Consider the following 15,125-nt stretch of genomic DNA (forward strand, 5'->3'; position numbering starts at 1 on the left):
CAAACAATCTGTTTAATCTCACTGAAAATTTTTGTGAATAGCATTTTGTAATTAGATTAAGTTATGAGCCATTATAATAGAAATGATGGACATCTTCACCTCTTTCTCATTGCGCTCTATTGTAGAGGGCACTGTGTCGTGGCCCTTATGGTCATCCATCAAGCAGTGCATGCAGACGCAATTCTGGTCTGTTCTACAGTAAACCTCAAAAACTTGTCATGTTTAGGGCATATTGACATGACTGTAGCTTTCACCAGCTTGTGTTTCTTCAGGGCTGGAATGTTAAAGTGTGGATGAACATGGACTTCACTAGCCTGACGTGGTCATACTCAATTCTAGTCAGAATATGAGTCTGAAACTGCTCCATTGGGCTGTGATTATGGGGCGTGTTTCAATCGAACCAGGAAAGACCTCAATTGGACAAACCTACAACCCATCAGAGCAACGAAGCGACGCATTTGTCAAATGTCAACAGAGCTCAACTGCACTGTGTTGCCAAGTCCACGTTTTTTTCTTCAGCGGGTTGTTTTCTATGTCCATGGGTTAAAGCAACTTTTATGTTATGTATAGACCCATGAGTGCGAATTTTAGCAGGCAACCTTGCCAAAATAACACACATTTTACCCCCCAAACACCATTTTTTTCCCGGAGATATCTCTAGGTCCAGCAAGACTTTGAGCGTCTGACACTTGTAGCTTTGTGCTGCTCAGTTTCTCCATTATTTTAGCAAGTATTTAATTTTTGTTGAGTGGAGGCTTTGAATTGAAGCCCTGTCTGCACTGTGGACATTTATAGGTCCCTTTCTGATCCTTTGTATTCCAGCATTCATTGATACAGCTCGTACAGTAACTGTGTCCACAAGGAATTGTCACGGGATCGTTCAGCAAGTCCAAACATATCGAGCAGCTGTACTGGTCCGATCTCAAAGTCTAGCCTCTGCCATGTCTTTATACTTGTGTCAGAAAAGAACCGTGAACTTAAGTGAAAGTAAAAATTTGAGAATGAACGTTAAAGCAGGCAATGATTCCTCACAGGAGAGTAGCCTAGCCTTTACACAAATACAGAAATAAAACTGTAAGAGCTATACATATTTATGTAAGCTGGGAAGTGTAAAAAAAAAAAAAAACTTTGTATTTTCTTTATAAAAGAGAGAGACCAGTGTGTTTCAGGTTAAGGTGGTAGATCTTTGAACTTTGCACTTAAGTGTTTTAAAGCAACACTACTAGATGGAGACACCTATTAATATCTGCTGTTAATAAATTTGAACTTTAAAGGTCCCTTTTTTCATGTGTTTTTGAAGCTTTAATTGTGTTTACAGTGTGCAATATAACATGAGTTCATGTTTCGTGTGTAAAAAAAACACTATTTTTCACACAATTTACTTAACTGTATACTGCTGTGTTCTGTCCCAAAAAACGGCCTGATAATTTCCTGGTTCTATCCCTCCTTTAGTCCCTCCTTCAAAAATACGTAACGAGTTCTGACTCTGCCAGCAGTTCCCGTGATTTGTCAGCAGCTTAGCGCACGTTGCCCGGAAAGGTCACGCCTCTTACCGTAACGGGGAGATGCACGCGCTCAATGTGCGCTTTTCCTTACGTGGGAGAGCATAGGCGGTAAAAAAATATGGACGACGCGACATCATCCGTTTCTGCTTGGCAGTTCGAAGCGTTCAGGCGGCCTGCACGGGGCGGATATCTTGGGACCGAGTCTGCGCAGTAGTGATTTTGCGACTGGAGTTGCGCAGTAGAGAGCAGGAAGTAGAGCAGGAAGTACAGTTGCGATATTAAAATCCAGCCCACACTCTCACAGATGCAAAACAATTAATTATGTTGGTGTGAAAAAAACAGTTATGAAAGTGTAAAAATTAAAGCTAGGAGCTTTAGCTTTAATTTTTACATTTTCATAACTGTTTTTTTCACACCAACATAATTAATTGTTCTGCATCTGTGAGAGAATCTGCTTCCAAAAATCCAGAAAAAAGTCTGTTAGTGCCTCAGTGACAACTTCACTCAGAGAAGACGTCGATCTCAGCTGTCAATCATGATGTCACACCCCCCGTTTTTATAGCAAAACTAAACCTATTTTAAAAAAGGAACAATTGAAATGAAATCATCATGATAACTGCCTTCAATAACAAACTAACTTTGGGGCAAAAATATTTGAAGTGTAATTTTAATGTTTAGTTTGCCTCGCGTCCATTAGAAAACACAGAGGGGCAACTACTGGGACCGGTCACCGGAGGGCGATCAAGGCACGAAAGCTTCAGTTTCTGAGAGGGCTGCTGCAGGCTTGTGTGACAGCAACAAGACCACACACCCTTTTTTGCGTATTCTTGTGGGCGGAGGGCTTGTCAACTGTTCTAGTGACCTAATTGCAGCAGGAGGTGCAGGGATGTAGTCCAAACTGACCGTTCGCTGTAGGCTTTGAAAGGGAACTTCTGTTAAATAAAATATCTTGCTTGCCATTGAACTTTGAGCTTTATAATTTTACAGGTATTATGCTCTAACAGCAACATTACACACTAACTAAAGTTTGAAAGATGGGATCGTGAAGAACAGGACCTTTAGGGAGAGGGGGGCCCTTAGGGGGAGATACATCGCTCTACAGTCATTTGAAAGTGATTGCAGTACCAGTTTTGGTCACAATCTTACATACACTTCCTTTAACAACTCCTCTTAAAATGAGTACTTACGAACTCCAAAGTATGTAACCTACATGGCTACATATTCCTTGTCCTCTTTTCCAAATACCAAACAAGCAAAAAAAATGTTTAGTGTTGGCACAACCTCAATTGGGGAAACATGAGGGGGAAAACAGGTTGACCATAGGTTGAATTTAAGAGCACAGTTTATTAAGTTCACTCAAAAGACAAAATTAGTAACAGCAGCACTATTTGCATATTTGTATGGTATTTCAACATTTAATTTATTATTAAATGTATAATTAATTCATAAATGTTTAAAATGATTATTAAAATAAAACCGAATTCTCTGTGTGCATATTCCCTGAGCTGAATCAATGTCTGTCAATATATCTCTTAAGAAAGACATGTAAAATATATTTTTTCTAATTACAGCACCCATGTAGGTACATTAAAATATGCAATCATATGAGTAAAGACATATGACAAGAACAGAACAACATATGAACAGTGTTGGTTTCGAAACAGAATTTAAAAACAAGTCTAATCAAATAACTCTCCTGAGTTCAGAAGACAGATGTGAACAAAAATGAATTGTCTGGAAGAGACACATGACTATAAACTTGCAACAACAAAAAAAGAGACAAGTTTAATTTAAAAAAGGCAAGTTTCTATGATCAAAAGCTTTCACAAAAGCAAAAGGTGAGCAGGGAAGTCCACATTCACATCATGATCTAGGAGGATCCTGAAATATCAGCCTCTATAGACAATTATAACAGAAAGGCTTAAGATTTTAGTTGCAGGTTGGTCACAAGCAAAAACTAGTTCAGAATAAAATGTCTTAAGTTAACTGACCTGAATCATTTATCAATTCCATCTCAGAGAGAATCCCTTTCCAGCCTTTGTGGTTTGGAAATTCCACAATCACGTCCTCAAATTTGATATCTAGCCAGATCAGAGAACACATTAGTAGTTTATATATCCTTAAGTCTGTCATGTCTATGAGAATAATACAGAGATCTCACCTTTTACCACACCCACACTCTTGTGTGTGACATGTTCGCCCCAATTATGTTTTGGGGTAGTTATGGAAGGTTTCACTCTGACTCTGTCTCCAACCTTGATGTCGACTAAAATGTCTTTTGTTGACAAACCTGAAATAAGTCAAATATTACAGAAGCCATTTTTACCTACAAGAACAATCCCAAGAACAATAGACAGACAGACAGATGTAAACAAAACTTGCATAGGAAGATTACCTGTACCAGTTCCGGTCACAAGCTCCATTTCTGAAACTACACCAGTCCAGTTTTTATGCTCAGGGAAATCTATAATCAAAGACTCACCCTGAATTTCTGCAGAATTGAAAAAGAAATGATCAAAATCATCATCAACTCCTCAAATATATGTACTTTATTCTAAATAAAGTGAGTCTACAAAAAAAAAGTTTTTATCGTTTAATTTATTTTTAAATGAATACAGTCAGTGCTCCTACTTTTAATGACACCAATGCTTTTGTGAGTGACTGCTCCCCATTTGTGTGTTGGAGTAACAACAGAAGGTTTCACGCAGACTTTGTCTCCAATCTTAATATTGGACTCCAGACTTGAAGATCCTGAAATGCAAAGAGTGTTACAAGGGTCTGAGAGGAGATTTAATAACTGCTGCTTAATGTCACTGACACACTGTAATGGTACTGTGTATTATTACCAAACTCATCATCTTTGGTTACTAGCTCCATTTCAGAGTAAATTTCGTTCCAATTTGCATGTTCAGGGAAGTCAACAATCAGACTACGATCACATTTGATGTCTAAACAAGAGAACAAGTTCATATTTTGAAGCATACATGTGAGGATTGCTTAAAAATAGATTATTTATTTGAGGGGGGAAAACAGATCTTGCCCACACCAACGTTTTTATGTGACAAAGGGGTGGGTGATATTACAAACATTTTATATACAATAGGAGTAACTTTATTTCATGATAACGATATATATGTATCACAATGTAGTTACTTTTGCTTTAAATAAGGATTTTTTATAACATCAGTTTTTTTGATACTACTGAAATTTCATAACTCTTGTAGCCAATGTCAATTTTAAAAAGCCCCTCAAGCTTACAGAACAGTCAGTTATAAAATAAGAACAAAGAAACTAATTGCAGACAAAAGGACAACAAACTACAAAAACTTTAAGCACTAGAAAGTAGAAAAACAACATAAATTGTATACAGGAGGCCTAATCAAATGTATTAAAAAAAACTGCATAGTCGTCAGTCTTACAAAGAGTTGTAAAAGTGATGCAGTCAAGAGCAGTGAGAGATTTTCTCTCTTTTGTTGTTTTATTAATATTAATGAAACAGACCACAGCTGGTATATTAAGCTGCTGTCAATTTAAGATCAAATGCATGAATCCAGTATACTATAACATGCATTTTCTTTCACAACTCTTTACATTAAAGGGATAGTTCACTCATTGGTTACTGACATTCTTCAAAATATCTTCCTTGTGTTCAGCTGAAGAAAGAAATTCATACAGGTTTGAAACAACTTGAGGGTGAGTAAAGGATGACAGAATTTCATTTTAAAGTGAACTATTCCTTTAACTTAAGACGTAACTGACTGTTTATGAGGATACTTGAAGTATGGCTAGGTTCAGACTGTCAGTCCAAAACCGATTTTTGTGTACATCCAATCTATATTGAAATCCGATCAGATTTAGCAGGTCTGAATGGGCAAAAAACAAATTAAATGGGATTTTTAACAATCTGTTTCAAGCTACGTTCATATGTGGTTTGAAACCCTATTCTAATAACAATTTCTAGAAATACGTTTAACATTTCAGTTTCTGTGACTTTCTCACACCACGAAAAGCGTACACGTCAGACGTTGTTATGGGAAACATGTTGAAAGATGCTGCAGAATCAAGGTTGTGTTGTTGCAAAGTGCCGGTCGAGCAGAAAATTACAATATATTATAGACATGTTTTGAAACAAGCGGAAACGAAAGCACAGGATAAAGCCACTCATACCAGCCTTCTACGGTTCTGCCGCTGCTTCAGAAGACGTAGTAGTCCAGCGCGACTGCACAATGTCATGTTGTAAATAAGACAACATCTATATTGCAAACCCCTCTATGTTGCAGTTGATGCTGCCATTTTTGGCTTATGCCTACCAACGTCATTGCTAAAGAAACCAATGCAGATATTCCGGAAAACGAAAGAGCTGCATGGACACACAAATCGGATCTGAACATTTGCGGTACACAGTATGGACATCAATCATTTTAGATCAGATTCCAATCGGATATGCAAATAATCAGATTTGGACTGACAGTGTAAACGTAGCCTATGTGTATTTAACCATTCAAGCACAATTGTGCGGCAAAAAGAACTCAGTTCAGTACTCACAAGCTCTATGAGCAGCAGCTTTATGTGCTTGTGTCTCTGATAGTGCACCATTTGTTTTCTTGTGCTGCGTATTGCACTTCAGCAGTTTAAAATCACTTGCTTTTAAACCGCAATGCTTAAAAATGTGAGTAAACGATAAGCTTTTGTGACAGTGCAGCACAGCAACCGCGATAGAGACCATAGTTCAAAAATCTCTACCGTTGAAAAAATTCTACCCGTAAATCGCTCACCCCTGTGACATGTGACACAATGTCTTTAAATACATTAAATTACCTGAACCAGCGCTGGCCACAATCTCCATTTCTGAAACCATACCAGTCCAGTTTTTTTGCTCAGGGAAATCTACAGTCAAAGACTCACCCTGAATTTCTGTAAACGTAAAACAAGATATAAATGTATGTATATTTATTAAAGTATGCTGCTTTTTCTCACTTTTTCAGTGATCCTAGAATAGTTTATTTCCCCATTCATAATTTTTGTACATTTGCATGACTAATATAAGTGATGTGTGCTCTTACTTTTAACGACACCAATGCTTTTGTGAGTGACTGCTCCCCATTTGTGTGTTGGAGTAACAACAGATGGCTTCACACGTACTTTGTCCCCAATCTTAATATTGGAGTCAAGACTTGAAGATCCTGAAATATCACATGGAGGTCTGAGGTGAGTGTTTGATGGAAGACTATTTTGATGGATAGATTATTCTCTCATAGATCAAATGTGGTTGTTTTAAACTCTTTGTGCCTCATCCATTAGATTAACTGTTTTGTAGAAGTACAATATTTACAGAATGGACTCTGATATTTCTGCTGGGACTGATTTTTTAAACATGTATTTACCGTTTATCTCATCATCATTAGTTACTCGCTCCATTTCAGAGAGTATTCCCTTCCAGTTTGCATGTCCAGGGAAGTCAACAACCAGACTGCCATCACCTTTAATGTCTAAACAGAACAAGTTTATATTGTAAAATTTGAACTTGAATGAGGATTTTGTTGTTGTTGTTGTTGTTGTTGTTGTTGTTAATAATGAATGATTTATGCAAGGAAAATTGTAACTCTTGCCTTTTACCACACCCACACTCTTATGTGTGACGTTTCTACCCCAGTTATGTTTTGGGGTAGTTATGGAGGGCTTTACTCTGACCCTGTCTCCAACTTTGATGTCCACTGAAGAGTTATTTGTTAACAGATCTAAAATAAGCAAAATATTACAAACTGCTCAGGTACAATATGTAATATTCTAACAGTTTGATGTTGTACACGTTTCTGTGTAGTTTTGTGCCATGAATACAGTAGATTACCTGAACCAACACTGGTCACACGCTCCATTTCTGAAACTACACCAGTCCAGTTTTTTTGTTCTGGGAAATCTACAGTCAAAAACTTTCCCTGAATTTCTGCAGAAGTAAAAACAAAAAATCATATACATGAATCTAGTGAGCAAATGGCAGGAATTGTCATGCCTAATATAAATTAGCAGATAAATATCAGTCTGTACTCTCACTTTTGACAACACCAATGCTAATGTTAGAAACTGATCCCCATTTGTGTGTCGGAATAACAACAGACGACTTCACACGGACACTGTCTCCAACTTCGATGTCACATGGAGGCCTATTTATTGACAAATCTGACACTGAAAGTAAAATATTACAGGAAACATTTCATCACTCATAAATACGATTACACATATTATTACAATATTACAAATCATGAAATTAATTTAGTAATTTATAAATGTACCTTTATTACCTGTTTTGGTTATTTCCCGTATGCAAGTAGTCTCCATTCTCCCAGTAAGTTCACATACAAGTTTGGATATGTCCTCAAAGGAGCAGCAAGGCTGAAATGAGAGACTGGGGAACTCATCCGATCCAGATGAAGAGGCAACACACTCATAATTCTGTGTGAGTAAAATGTAAAAAAAAAAAAAATAATAATAATAGAACTAGCAATAGTAGACACTTTTATAAATGTCAAATATTTAAACAGTTCTTATAATGTTGGCTCTTAATATATAATCTCATTGCTTATGGTGGTTGTACCTGAAGAAAGTGGATGTTGTTATCTGTCTGTAGAAGTGTCTCTAGGACTCCTTCCCTCTTCTTCAGCTCAGTAATTTCCCCCTCCATCATCTTTTGTAGTTTTGCACCCTGATCCAGATCAGCCTTTTCTTGAGCTTTTATCTTTTCAATCACCTCATTGCATTTGTCCTCAATAAGTTTGACAAATTCAGTAAATACTTTTTTACTGTTCTTCACAGCATCCATTGCAGAATCCTGAAGAGAACCAAAGCAAAACCAAAAAGTTTTCTTAAATCTCTTAGATGTTTTTTTGCAATGAATTACAAGATCCGTCATCCCAGTGATTAAAACCTTGTCCCAGCTGAAGAATGCAGTCATTCAGTTTAAATGTTAATGTTATTGGAGCCAGAACTTACAGAATGGGATGCGATGTCCATTTTCATCTTCTGCAGCTCTTTCTCTTTTGCCTGGATTGTCTGCTTGACTTTTGTCTGAGTGTCTGTGAGTTTCATCTAAGGGCAAACAATCAGTCGGTTTAATCTCACTGAAAATGTTTGTGAATAGCATTTTGTAAGTAGGTTAAGTTATAAGCCATTGAAATAGAAATAAATGATGGACATCTTCACCTGTTTCTCATTGCGCTCTATTGTAGAGGGCACTGTGTCGTGGCCCTTATGGTCATCCATCAAGCAGTGCATGCAGACACAATTCTGGTCTGTTCTACAGTAAACCTCAAGGAGCTTGTCATGTTTAGGGCATATTGATATGACGGTAGCTTTCACCAGCTTGTGTTTCTTCAGGGCTGGAATGTTAAAGTGTGGATGAACATGGACTTCACAGTAAGAGGCTCGACACTCCAGACAAGACTTAACAGCTTTGAACACTTCTCCAGTGCAGAAATCACATGCAATATCTCTAGGTCCAGCAAGACTTTGAGCGTCTGACACTTGTAGCTTTGTGTTCCTCAATTTCTCCATTATTTCAGCAAGTATTGTATTTTTGTTAAGTGAAGGCTTTGAATTATAGTCCTGTCTGCACTGTGGACATTTATATGTCCCTTTCCGATCCTTTGTATTCCAGCATTCATTGATACAGCTCCTACAGTAACTGTGTCCACAAGGAATTGTCACGGGATCTTTCAGCAAGTCCAAACATATCGAGCAGCTGTACTGGTCGGGATCTCCGAGTAAAGCCTCTGCCATTTTGCTGAAAACACGTTCTAAAACACTTTAAAATATGTGTCTTGATGTTGTAGATCAACAAATGTGTTTATCAAAGTCTCACTAAAGTTAGAAAAGTAGTGTGTTGTGAAATCTAAAAGGAGAGAGTGAAAGTGAAAGTAAACAATTGTTGTAAATCTTAGGAAACTGTGATAAAAAAAGAATCATGAAATACACAACTCGTATACAGTTTGAATACAGAATTGAAAATATATATTTTTGTATTTACCTGATGACAATCCGTTGTGTGCTTCATAGTAACGTTAAGGTGGCAGGAAACGTTCAAAGAAGTCTGACCTTTGGTCTTTTTTACAGCTTCCTTGTTCAAAGTGCACGTTTGTCACAATTTATTTGCGTATGAAATATAACTATTTAGAAATAGTTTTGCGCGCAGACATGAAAAGAATGAAGAAAAAGCGTAAAATAAGATTCGAGGCTACTGTTTAAACATAAAGCCGCCTTTCCACTCCACACGACATTCGGACACGACTGTCGGAGTTTGCCCCCTAGTGGCAGTCGCACGGAAATGTTATTATGATCGTACACTGCAACATGGGAGATCTTGCGGTCTCAGATACCCCCATTCTGTATGATTGATACATCTCTAGAATCATATCGCAACCTTCTCATATACGGTAGACAAAAACATGACACACTGCGTCTTTTAATTGTTTTTTTTTCTCTCTGATCTGTTCATTCTTCCAACAGCCATAGGACCGGACCAGCCGCCTCAAACTAGTAAACTAGATCACATAAGTTAAACTACTAAGGTGAACTGTGATTCACTCTCACAGACGCACACAAACACGAGCGGCGCAGCGATCGTTAGCTACACAAGCCAGACAGCAGCCGCTGACCTATCTAATATCAGCACTACATAACACCGTTTACTCTTAGTCACATATTGAATATAGTGTGTGTGTGTGTGTGTGTGTGTGTGTGTGTGTGTGTGTGTGTGTGTGTGTGTGTGTGTGTGTGTGTGTGTGTGTGTGTGTGTGTGTGTGTGTGTGTGTGTGTTTTAATTACCGGCTGACCCCGACCCATTCGGCAGATTTATTTAGAAAAATATATAATTTAATATTCATATATTATGCATTTTTTAAAAGGTTGTAAAACAAAATAAAACCTGATAAACAAAAAGAATAATAATGCTCAACTTGTGCGCACACTGATTTGATTGGACAACTTTGGAATAGGCTACACATCCGGTCGGCGTGTCGCATACTATGTAATCGCTCAAGTTCAAATATTTGAACGCATCCGAAGCTCAAATCGGATCCGTAAATTCCGCATTCGCATATGGTCGGTACCCCACGCAATCCCTATAGGATATGCGTGCGTGTCCTCGTGTGGTTTGCCACCACCCCACCCAATAAAACCACTAGATGGAGACCCCGAATAGAGAATAATGAATCTAGATTCAGTTTCGATCTTAAACTTTTTTTAAATCAGATAGGCCTACATTAACCCATTTAAACACATTTTTACCCAGAGATTACGTATAGGCCTATGTTTGTATGGTATTAAAAAAATCAATGTCAATTATGTAAAAAATAATAATAATAATAATAATTAAGTCTATAATTATTAATTATTATAAATAATAATAATAATTTAATCTGTTGTCACAAAATAAAAAATGTGACAACAGATTAAACCATGAATTAATATAACTTCAATGTATATGTATAGATAACCCTTAAATGATATGTAAAACATGTATGAGCTTTTCAAAAATGTACTTGCCTGTAATTTCTGAGCTTTGACGTCATCATTGTGTTAAGGCAGTATCAGGAAATAAATGTGAAGTCACATGACCAACAACCCAACAATGTCAGACCTGCCCAGAACTCATGTACAGCTTAAATGTGCACTATGTAGTATTTTTGCAGTAAAATATTCAAAAAACACTAGGCCAGTGTTATATGTTTTTGCTCAGTTGACTGCTTACAATATCCCAAATGTTTCCAACCATTTGTAAATTGTGAGAAAATTGCTATTTAACCCAGGAGCCGGGGCATCTAAGCATAGCGTCTCAGGGAGTCACCTGTCAATTGCGTCATATATGCGTTACCTTCGGCTTCCGGTTTTATTTGGCAGAAGCGCTTTACTCTTAGCATTGTGAACAAGTGTCACAGCATGCGCTGAGCAAACGCACAGAGTAATGTCATAACCAGGGCTTGACATTAACACCCGCCAGCCCGCCAAATGCCACTCCCACTAGCCACATTGGCGGGTTGAATATAATTTCAGCCAACAGCCAAATGAAATGCGAAGACCGTCGTATCACAAAATTAAAATTGTATTACAATTCTTTATCGATCAACTTGCAGTAAGTGAAGGTGGGATAGGTGGAATCGTGCTGAATGACACACAACAGAAGCATGCAGAAGCTCTGTCACACACGCAATCAGTTCTCCTTGTAAGTGTTGGGCAGTATCGCTACATTTCTGAAGATCAAGCTTAAATTGAAAACACAACTGCCAAGTCGCGGATATACTTCACTTTCTAAGTTCCTTTCAGATGCGCGTGAGCCTTTCAAAGGACTCCTTTGGCAGTGAACGCGGAAAGACGGGTTCGGCGTATGCACTGGATACGTGCACTATCTAGTTGTTGACAAAAGAGAAATCGTCTTCAAGTTTTAAAATAATCTATTGTGTCTCTTGAATAAACACCTCTTATTAAAAGCATCAGGGTCCAGCCTGGCCACCTCTTGATATGAATGAATTAAACTTTTCCATGGAGAACACACACACACAAATATAGGCACATGTTTTGTTTTTTGCCATGTTGGTGCTGTTTGGAGCAGGTCTTAATTCTTTTGCTACTGTAGCCTACTTTAGAGCTGAGTTGAGTTGTAAATTAACTTAGTTTCCTGCAAAAGTGCCCAAGTCTAAATTGAGTATAAATGCAAACCCATATCATTACACATAGGCTACAGATGAGCATACACACACTCTCGACACCTGGTTTGTTAATATTATGGATAACATGTTTTTGTTGCCAAATTGATTTTGACAATTTTTGAATAGCCTAACTGAAAAAGTATGCATGTCTATCTGCTTGAATTTTAGAGATAGCATTGATTGGAATGAAGTTGGTTCAATGTAAAATTAAATAAATAAAACCTAGCTTAGATGTAGTAAACTACTTTTGCCAAGTTGCTGTAGCTTAGCTTGCTACAGTTTCCAGGGGGGGTAGCTTTAGTGTAGTGAAGTTTAATTTAACGTAGAGTAGGCTATCTGACTCTGCATGTGAAAGTCTGAAAGGGGTTTAAATCTTCAAATCAAGTAAAATGGCTCAACAGCAAGTAATTTAAGCATGCCAATGTCAACTTTAATTAAAATGTAATTTCCAAACTGCAAAATTGTGGCCAGTGAAAATGCTGAGTGGCTAGTAACTTTGGAAAACCAAAGCCACAGTGGCTGGTGAGCAAAACATTTACTGTCAAGCCCTGGTCATAACATAATTTTTACACAGTTGTATCTAATATGATAAACAGAGCTGCGTTACCTCACACTCAAGACTGGAAAAGCGGAAAAAGCGTCGCCTGGTACCCGTCATAATAAAAGTACCGCTGCTCATAATAAAAGTCCTGTGTATTGTTCATCTCATTAACAATCGCTCCAGCGGCCTTGCTCAGCTCCACAACACTCGGTCCTGCTCTGCTTGTAACGTTAATAACCGCATCCATGATTTTTACCAGAGTCCTATCCCGAATCCCATCGGCTGTGAGGTGAAGACCCCATGTCCTAAAATACTGCGCTCAAACATGGTGTCATCAAACTACACTTTTGTTTTGAATAGGCATCCTCTAGTGGATGGAAAAGTTGCATAGTGCAGCTTTAAATTTGCATTATAAATGAACATTTGCTTCATAATTTAAGTTGCTTTTTAATACCACACAGAAAAACTCAAGGACAAATTGGGACCGGTGGATTGGGACACTATGCTAACATTCAGTTTTATGCTAACATTCAACATTGATCTGAAGACAAAGCCTCTCCAAGATCCAGTGTTTAAGTCACCAGATTTAAATGGTCTTTCCAAACGTGTTAGACTTTCATTAATCTTTAGAACACAAATGACGATCTTTTTAATGAAATCAAGCTTTCTGTCCCTCCATTGGAAGCTGTGCAACAACCATTTTGACACATCAAAAAAGAGCATAAGAGATTGTAAAACTAATCCATATGAAGTGAGCGGTTTAGTCCAAATTTTTTGAAAAGACACAATCACTTTATATAATGAGGATGAACAGATTGAATTTAGGCTTTTTTACATATAAACCCAATCATTATATCACATCAGTTGAGACAGAATCTCAAGCATGTTTGCTTGATGTGCGAGAACCAATGAGGTCTATTCTTGTATAATACACTGCAAATTTGAGCTTCCGCAAGAGGTTTGTTCTTGCGTGTTGAGGTTCCGTTTATATGTGAATAAAAGCCTAAATTCAGTCTGTTCTTCACATAAAGCGATCGTGTTTCTTCAGAAAACTCTGGACTAAACTGCTCAATTCATATGGTCATAATGGTCAATCCATTCGTTTTACAATCTCTTTATGAATTTTTTAAGCATCAAAGTGGCAGTTGAATAGCTATCAAAAATATCTTAATTTGTGTTCCGAAGTTGAACAAAAGTCTTACGTGTTTGAAAGACATGAGGATGAGTAATTAAAGACAGAATGCTTATTTTTGGGAAAACTATCCCTTTAAGACGGTCACTGTTAGTCACTGAGGGGGAACACGAATTCACTGCAAAGTGGCAAAAAAGGGTATGTCCTTTTGATTTAAATTGAAACAACTTAATGGAGTACCAGAGACTAACCTCACATTGCAATGAAAGTCCTAGCTCACTTCTTCAGAATATGGAAAACTATGAATCATCTTATTGTTTTTACTGCCAGACCACTGAAGGCAGTTCCAGTGCCAATGCCAAATTAACCAAATACTTATAATAAAATAATACTTGCCATTTTGTACTTTTAAGTCACAGTTTGGTATTAATTTCCATTAGGCCTAGCATTTGGTAAAAATCATGTGCAGAATTTCTATACACTATCATTTGAAACACAGTTAACTTCACCCTTAGCAGAACTGTAGAAGTGAATGTCCAAGATAGAAAATATGTAGGCCTAGTCATTTTTTTATTTATTATTATCATATAATAATTAATCTGATTTTATTTTATTTATTTAAATAAGTTGATTTGACAAAGGGTGACATAAAAATACCTCTGAAAATGCCCAACTCTTTCCCAAGATATTTTGTTTTTACTCTGCATGTTACTTTATTTCAGTTGTCATCTCTTTAGATGTCCAGTCTCTCTTAGCGTATAGCCTACAAAAGGAATAGCCTACATCTTCCCTGTAAAAAACAAAAAAACAGGTATCCAATTGAACATTTTCTAGTGACTGATCACATCTATTTTTTCAGTTGGCCAAATTGAATTTCTCTGAATTAAATTGCATCAACTAACAGTAATTCAATTTGGCCAACTGAAAAAAAATAGATGTGATCATGCAGTCACTAGAAAATTTCACAAAGGTCAAAAACAACCCTGAAAAACTTGTTGCCTTGATTGTGAAAATATAGCCACATAATTCCTGGCACTGTCTTCAATTTACTGTAACTTACTTTCAACAAAAAGAGAATCTTTTAAACCTAAATGTTATTTGATTTTCTGAATGTCATCTCTGGTATGATGTGGGAATGGTTGAGAAATAGGTATAATAAATTAGCTCGTGTGTAGTTTGTGAAATCATAAATTCGTGCATGTCTATTTGATTTTTTTAAGATTCCTCAAAACAAGATGTGCATTGTTGAA

General features: G+C 37.2%; 1 protein-coding gene across 3 annotated transcripts; it reads right to left on the reverse strand.

Moving 5' to 3' along the window:
* Positions 1 to 2,829: 2,829 nt before the first annotated feature.
* On the reverse strand, positions 2,830 to 9,804 carry LOC137041302 (uncharacterized). Of its 3 annotated transcripts, none has more exons than XM_067417426.1 (17): positions 9,526 to 9,804; positions 8,703 to 9,390; positions 8,493 to 8,588; positions 8,098 to 8,331; positions 7,805 to 7,955; positions 7,557 to 7,688; positions 7,354 to 7,449; positions 7,115 to 7,243; positions 6,890 to 6,994; positions 6,569 to 6,688; positions 6,324 to 6,419; positions 4,352 to 4,453; positions 4,137 to 4,256; positions 3,901 to 3,996; positions 3,667 to 3,795; positions 3,497 to 3,586; positions 2,830 to 3,401 (listed from the first exon to the last, which is right to left on the reverse strand). In XM_067417426.1, the coding sequence occupies exons 2-17, from the start codon at positions 9,276 to 9,278 to the stop codon at positions 3,376 to 3,378; spliced, it is 2,298 nt and encodes a 765-aa protein (XP_067273527.1). In that variant the 5' UTR covers positions 9,279 to 9,390; positions 9,526 to 9,804; the 3' UTR covers positions 2,830 to 3,375. The 3 variants fall into 3 exon arrangements, with proteins under 3 accessions (XP_067273527.1, XP_067273526.1, XP_067273528.1); XM_067417425.1 differs by having other exon boundaries at positions 7,796 to 7,955; XM_067417427.1 differs by lacking the exon at positions 4,352 to 4,453 and having other exon boundaries at positions 7,796 to 7,955.
* Between the last annotated feature and the right edge of the window lie 5,321 nt (positions 9,805 to 15,125).

This window comes from Pseudorasbora parva, chromosome 15 (assembly GCF_024679245.1).
Source record: "Pseudorasbora parva isolate DD20220531a chromosome 15, ASM2467924v1, whole genome shotgun sequence".
NCBI lineage: Eukaryota > Metazoa > Chordata > Actinopteri > Cypriniformes > Gobionidae > Pseudorasbora > Pseudorasbora parva.